Source organism: Blennius ocellaris (assembly GCF_963422515.1).
Source record: "Blennius ocellaris genome assembly, chromosome: 6".
Lineage (NCBI taxonomy): Eukaryota > Metazoa > Chordata > Actinopteri > Blenniiformes > Blenniidae > Blennius > Blennius ocellaris.
The window spans coordinates 24,656,891-24,664,003 of NC_137655.1; the positions used below are offsets into that span (position 1 = coordinate 24,656,891).

Here is a 7,113-nt window from a genome sequence, read left to right on the forward strand (position 1 = left end):
GTGCTTCATATCCTCCTCATCACATTGTTCCGTGTCCTGATGTGCTTCATATCCTCCTCATCACAGCCCAAGCTCAAGAATAAATATCACAAAGTCTGGGGCCACGGTATGTGAAAATACAATTCCTTTAACTTCCTCTTGCCAATAGGGGGCGCTATGAGTGTGATGATATTAGCATACGGGGTGGGTTTAGAGTGTGAGTGACATCTCTGTGCTGCACATGTACCACATTTCTCCATCTCGCCAGCCACTTACACAAAGACCTTCACATTTTAAATGGTTCACCACTTTTGACGTGTGTGTTAGTTTTCACAAAGGTTTGAGCGCGTTTAAGCTGCTGAAAACGCAGGAGTTTGAGCAGTACAAAAATAAAGTAAAATAGCAATAACAATAATAATAACAACAATAACAATAATAATTCCTTGCATTCCAAGAGGGTGTGGCTGCGTTCTGCTCTACTCAGGCCCTAATAATAATAATAATAATAAGGTTAAAGTTGCATTCAGCTCGTCTCGCTGAGAAACGCAACGTTTCAATCACCTGAACCGTTGAACTTATTTTTGAAAAGAGGGATTTGAATGGCGGAAAGTGGAGTCAGAGAAAAGACAATGAAAGGCTCTCAAGCACAGTTGTGACGCGTCATTCGTCTCTTCGATCACAAAGCTGTCTGGCTCAGAAGCCTCTTCTGTGAACTGTGTGAGGATCACTTCCTCCTCTCTGGGCAGTACATGGCCGGGGTCAATCCATCTGTTGGAGGCCCTGCATGTTCCCAATCTGCTCTCCACAGTGACAGTCAGAGTTTTTCAGGCTGCAGCACCAGGCTTTAATCTGCGATTGTAATATGAATAATAACCATTACAATTTAATAAAACATATTATGAATGTGTTCTTTTACTGACTGGCAGAAAAGTTCTTAAGGCTGCAAAGTTTTAACGAGCTGCTTTTGACTGTGATTTTCATGATTTGACAATTAACTCAGGTGATAAATATCAGGAGCTGATAAATGTGTGTTAGTGAGATGAAATGTCCTGGTTGGTGGAGTAAAGAGAGAGACTCCTGAAATGAGCATACATAGAAATAGTCACTTCCTGTCTGCGGCCCCCAGTCTTCAGGCAGAGACAAGTGAGACAGTGTGTGTGGGTGACTACTACATCCACACACACTGTCTCACACAGTGTGTGTGGGTGACTACTACATCCACACACACTGTCTCACACACAGTGTGTGTGGGTGACTACTACATCCACACACACTGTCACACACAGTGTGTGTGGGTGACTACTACATCCACACACACTGTCACACACAGTGTGTGTGGGTGACTACTACATCCACACACACAGTCACACACAGTGTGTGTGGGTGACTACTACACCCACACACACTGTCTCACACACAGTGTGTGTGGGTGACTACTACATCCACACACGCTGTCACACACAGTGTGTGTGGGTGACTACTACATCCACACACGCTGTCACACACAGTGTGTGTGGGTGACTACTACATCCACACACGCTGTCACACACAGTGTGTGTGGGTGACTACTACATCCACACACACTGTCTCACACACAGTGTGTGTGGGTGACTACTACATCCACACACGCTGTCTCACACACAGTGTGTGTGGGTGACTACTACATCCACACACGCTGTCTCACACACAGTGTGTGTGGGTGACTACTACATCCACACACACTGTCTCACACACAGTGTGTGTGGGTGACTACTACATCCACACACACTGTCACACACAGTGTGTGTGGGTGACTACTACATCCACACACACTGTCTCACACACAGTGTGTGTGGGTGACTACTACATCCACACACACTGTCACACACAGTGTGTGTGGGTGACTACTACATCCACACACACTGTCTCACACACAGTGTGTGTGGGTGACTACTACAGCCACACACACTGTCACACACAGCTCATACTTCGGATCCAATCAGAGGAAAATGTGACTTTGATACAGTTTGAAGCCAATACTGGCTTTGAATGTGACTTCAAACCTCAGGATTGTGCAGCAGCATTGCACCGGCTCATGCAGGCGGTGGGGCCAATGTGCACTGGAGACAAGTTACTCTAATAACACTCTTTTCTCCTTCTGACATCTGACGGCTGTGAAGACTGGAATCACACCTTTGAGCTGCTCAGTGCAACAATGTGGAACAAAAGCAACAAAGTAACAATTTGAGCCCCATTTCAAAGTGCAGCAATGTGGTGCTGCACCTCAAGTTAAATACAATCATCCACACAGAATGTTACAGTCAAGGCGGAGCCAGGTCTCTTTTTTAAAGGTGCTTGTGTCAGTCGGCTCGGCGCTTAATGAGACGAGAGCAGAAGATATAATGTGATTCCATCCGGAGCGTCAAACATGCTTCACTTCAGGGGCCACATCTCAATGTCATCCTAAGTGGGCTGGACCGCCGCAACACTGCCATCATAACCTGTCAGTGGAAACCTGAAAGTTTTTCATTGTTGCGGTGCAGAGTACACGTGATGAAAACGTCCATATTGTCACAAAAACCACAGATTTCTAGAATCTCAGCGTAACTTCGCCCCAAAAAACTGTTTTACAAATTCACAGCGTAGCATTGAGGCTAGTTTGATAGCAACGAGGTGACTAGCTTTGGATGGATGGATGGATGGATGGTTTATTTCAGTTACAGTTTCAGTGCAAAAGCTGAATTTTTGTGCATTCGGTTCCTGGTACTTTCAAGTTCATGCTTTCATCAAAGCATCGCTGGTATCTCAACTTGGCTGTCAATGTCCTATTGTAATTGGTTTAAATAATCTGTGTTTTCTTTGAAATCTTTACTATTTGCTTGGTGGTTTGGATTGGAGGTTAGGGACCGGACTGGAGCTTCTTGCAGGCCTGTTTTGCCCCACAGGCCTTATTGTGACACGAATGGATTAGATAGTACAGCTCGGGATGTACGAGCCACATTTCTTTACTCCCCATCCAATCCCCATACCTGAATTTGGATATCTGCCCACACCAATACTATTCGGAAAACAGAGCTGATTGCTTTAATATTATTACTGTTATTGATATTGTTGTACCCATAAAACCTCAGAATTGCTTTCCTAATTCCTGACGAACTTCTTTACCAACGCAGCACAAACACAATGTTTCCAGCTCAAACATTCCATTGGGACTATTTTCAGGGAGTTTAGCGTGGAGGAGGTGTGAATCTCCTGCTACAGCGGAGGAGCTGCTGTTCATTGTTTGGATGACGTTTGAAAATGGTGATACAGCTTTGCAAACATTGTACATTGCTGTGTTGCTTTTCCGTGTTTTGAGTGTAAAATACGTACAAACAGCAACATGATGTCATGAAAAGTTGGAGCACAGTGCGACTACGCTAGCCTGCGAGCTGGCTGCAAACTCATTACTCCGCGTCTCATTGAGACTCGCATTTTGCAGCCAGGGGGGAATAATTCCCTGAAGCACAGACGAGGCTCGTGGATCAGAAATCTCCACCGGTTGGATCGGAAATTTCTGATCCGTGAATTACGTTGACATTGGAATCCGACACTGGAGCAGATCGGCCCCATCCCCCGTCGTCAGTACAGTTTTTGTCCATTTCATGTGTATTTTGACATAAATTTAAATGACAACTGAAATCACACTTGTAACACGCTGTAGGGCATGAGGAAACGTTTATAATTCCATGTAACTGTTTCAGATTAAACACAAACAAAAATACAAAAGTGATATTACAGATGAAAGACATGACCAGACACAACAGAGACAGAGACGACAAGGGTTGAGTAAAATAAAACCAAACTTACCCACAAGACTTTTAATCAGTCGAGCAAACTCCAATATGGTGTGCTCCTCTGGATTACCCTGGAACAATGTGTAAATGTGCATAAGAGCCAAGAACAACTGGACAAAATGAGCTGGGTTTTGGAATGTGGTACTCACCAGGTTGACGGGACTGCTGATGTTACTGTTCATCAACAACACAAGGCCGTTGACCAGGTCACTGGGGAAAACAAACCACAGAAGACACTTTGTTTGAAAGAGTGTTGAAGTGTTTGAAGACTCCCTGGAGAGATGGCTTTAGTCACACGGAGAAATAAAAGTCTCCAAGATGAGGCAACACATGGCAGTTCTTCATATCCTTCAGTCTATTTCAGTGCAACTATGTTTCCCCTCACGTAACAACAACGAACCAGCACATATACACAATGTGAACCTGTATTGAAAACCACTGACCAGGACAGTGTGAGCTCTGCTGCCTTCAGATAAATATGGACGTGAAAAGGCTTCAATTTAAAATAGTATTTACTTTACCATGTTCTTGTTTGTCATCTGCACAGAATTTCTAAATAGCTCTGAACCTGGCAACACCTCTGGACTTTACCACTCGCCTGTCATTATAGATTTAACATAATGCAAGTTCCCCCTCTGGCTTTCAGCAACTGGGTACATTTTACGCCACTAAACCCTGTTTACACAACAACATTTCACGTGACGACACCTAATCCGTTAAAAAAAAGAGTATTTCCACTGCAGCAGCAGACACAGGGACAACGGCGTAGTTAGGATGCCAGGCCACAGGAGGGCGCTGTTGCTTGATTTTGTAATGAAACCACACAGGCGTGTGCAGAGAAGAAAACACTAAACATGAAGAAAATGTAGAGAAGCCGACATCCGTATGGACTGATGACGCATCGGATGCTATCAGGAGAGGCTCAACTGTAAAGTAGTGATAAAGTAGAATCCTGACGGCCATCAAACCACTGCAGGGCGCCATGTTTGTTTACAAAGGATGGCAGAGGAAGGGAGGGGCTGAATAGCCTCCATCAGTCTCTGCAGGACGGATCAGCGGCCGTGAAAGAAACTTTCCACCTTGGGAGCCGGATGAAAAACTTCACAGATCCAGTGCATGTGCACACTGCTGCCGTGGAAACGACCCCCCCCCCCCCCCCAACAGTGAAGACAGTTTTGTGGACGGACTCGGGATCGTCGTTGTGTAAACGGGCTGTCAGGGAGCGAAGGTTCCCCAGTCATCCCCCACAATGAACTGACGACAATTACTACTTTGGCTTCAGGTGCGGGATTATTCTGGTCCACACTTTAGATCCACTAAGACATTTTTTCCTGCTCATCTTGCATAAGAACTGTGATTCAGTAACGTAAAGCAATCTGTCGGTGTCCATTTAATTGAGGTCAACCAAAAAAGAAATGATTGCTTCATTTGCGAAGAACCAGTCTAAGGCCTTGTCCACATGAGCCGTGGTCTTTCTTTCTTTCTCCCAGATGTTCTCAGAACAAGTCCGTCCACGCGTCACTCTGAACGGCCCAACACGGGGCTTCAGGGCATGTAGTACAAAGCTTGGGCCTTTAGGTGCGCTGTGACACCAATAACTCTGTAAGCACACAGATATTTAGAAATAGACTCCTGCTCATAAACGTCTATATAACTCTGAACTATATAGGTCTATGGCCCTGCTCCTGCAGCTGCACCGGAGCTTGGAGTCCCTGTGTGTTGTGGTTGGTAGTTGACATTGCGGACTGCGAGGTGATTGCGCCATCTTTTGTTCCACAGATGATCGTCTTTAACGTCCACACCTCAGAGCCCAGACGGGGTTTTACAATCTCCCCACTCTGGGACGTGTTCAGAAAAGCCGGCTTCTAAAGCGCCGCCTCATGTGGACGATGGGCCAAAAACGGTGTGTCTTCGTGAACCGGCGTTCTTCAAGTACAAAATACCCGACAGCCCTTGAGCTTATTTTGCGTGGCGGCTTGGACCTTTTCAGGTACATCAACTGTGCACATCAGTCATAAGCACAGTGGACACACTTGACAGGGGAGGCTGAAGATTGGGTTGTCAGTATGGCGCCCTGCTTGCTGTAAGGCAGCCGGTTGGTGTGGTTCAGTACTCTGTCAGCTCTGCTCAGGCTCCTGCTGCTGCCGCTGATTCTTTATGAGGCGCTGGGGAAACCGACGACATTCTTCACCTGCAATTTCATTTATGTGTTATAACTGGAAGAAGAATGTCAGTGGATTTTCATGTCATGTGTTTATTCCACGTTAGGGACTTTTCTGCTGTCGTTTGCATTTTGTTCATGGATTCATTGTTCATGGATCTTTTGCCGTTTGAATGGTGAACATGTTGCTCTTCAATGTGTTTTTCTCTGCCAGCTCACCCATAATTTATTCAACTCAGCAACTTTGTACATTTATGCGGGGTGCCACGAGTTGACCTTATTGTTTGTTGTCCTTTTAATTGCTAATGAAAGGTTTGACACAACACTGAACCTTCTAAAGGACACGCATCTAGTGCAGCTCCACTCGGGTCGGCTGTGGCATTCAAGTCATGGTCAATTATTATTAAGTGAACCAAAGTGCACCGAGAAACAATCCCCCCCCCCTCTGGTTCTCCACTGGCGTGGCCTGTGTGAGGCTGGTTTGATCCAGGAGTCGAGATTTACCCGTCCAGGACGTATTGCTTGGCTGATCGTATTGCAAACAAATCAAGCACCCTAACTTGATGCACATATTAAAATTGAGTTTGTGTTTGGGACCACAACAGCTTGTGCACCTTCATGGCCACCCTGCAATGATCCCACTTGAAGGTGAGCAGTGCAGCTCTTTCCTGGCCAGACCTCCATGGTGATCCTCACATTGTTCACACTCACAAGCTGCCCGGTTCAGCCTTGCTGATAAATATTCGCACATTCTAGGAAGCTGTGACCGTTACTCACTGTATTTTATCTGTGGCAGTAGCTCATGGTCAAAACAGCTGTAGAATACAAAATAATCATGGGATGCCGGTCAAATCAATAAAATAAATATGATTAGTTATGTTATTTCGATCTTCTGTTTTTTTCTCCTTTCATTGATTTTGTTGTTTTGGGTTTTTGTTTCCAAGCTGCACATATTCTCGGTTCTTCATAGAATTCATAGGAGAGGCAAAATAAGCCACGACTTCAGCCGAGTCCTTTCAGTTAATGTGAACAGTATTTGTTGGCGTTTATATTTCCCATGTGTTTAATTATGACCAGAAACAGACAATTCGTTCATTTTAGGAAACGTATTTAGTCAAAATGAAACATTATGTGTTCGTCTAAATTTATTAAAACATT

At 45.0% G+C, this 7,113-nt stretch overlaps 1 protein-coding gene across 2 annotated transcripts in view; it reads right to left on the minus strand.

Annotated features, from left to right (window-relative positions):
• The window catches only part of uxs1 (UDP-glucuronate decarboxylase 1), a 70,222-nt gene that overhangs the window by 12,511 nt on the left and 50,598 nt on the right, over window positions 1–7,113 (minus strand). The window contains exons 12-14 of one of the 2 annotated variants that reach the window (XM_080497581.1): window positions 3,944–4,004; window positions 3,808–3,865; window positions 725–828 (exon numbers count right to left, since the gene is read on the minus strand). In XM_080497581.1, the coding sequence (XP_080353707.1) occupies window positions 824–828; window positions 3,808–3,865; window positions 3,944–4,004 (124 nt within the window). In that variant the 3' untranslated portion in view covers window positions 725–823. Of the gene's footprint in view, window positions 1–724; window positions 829–3,807; window positions 3,866–3,943; window positions 4,005–7,113 lie in introns of those variants that run through there. The other variant, XM_080497580.1, reaches the window with a different exon arrangement.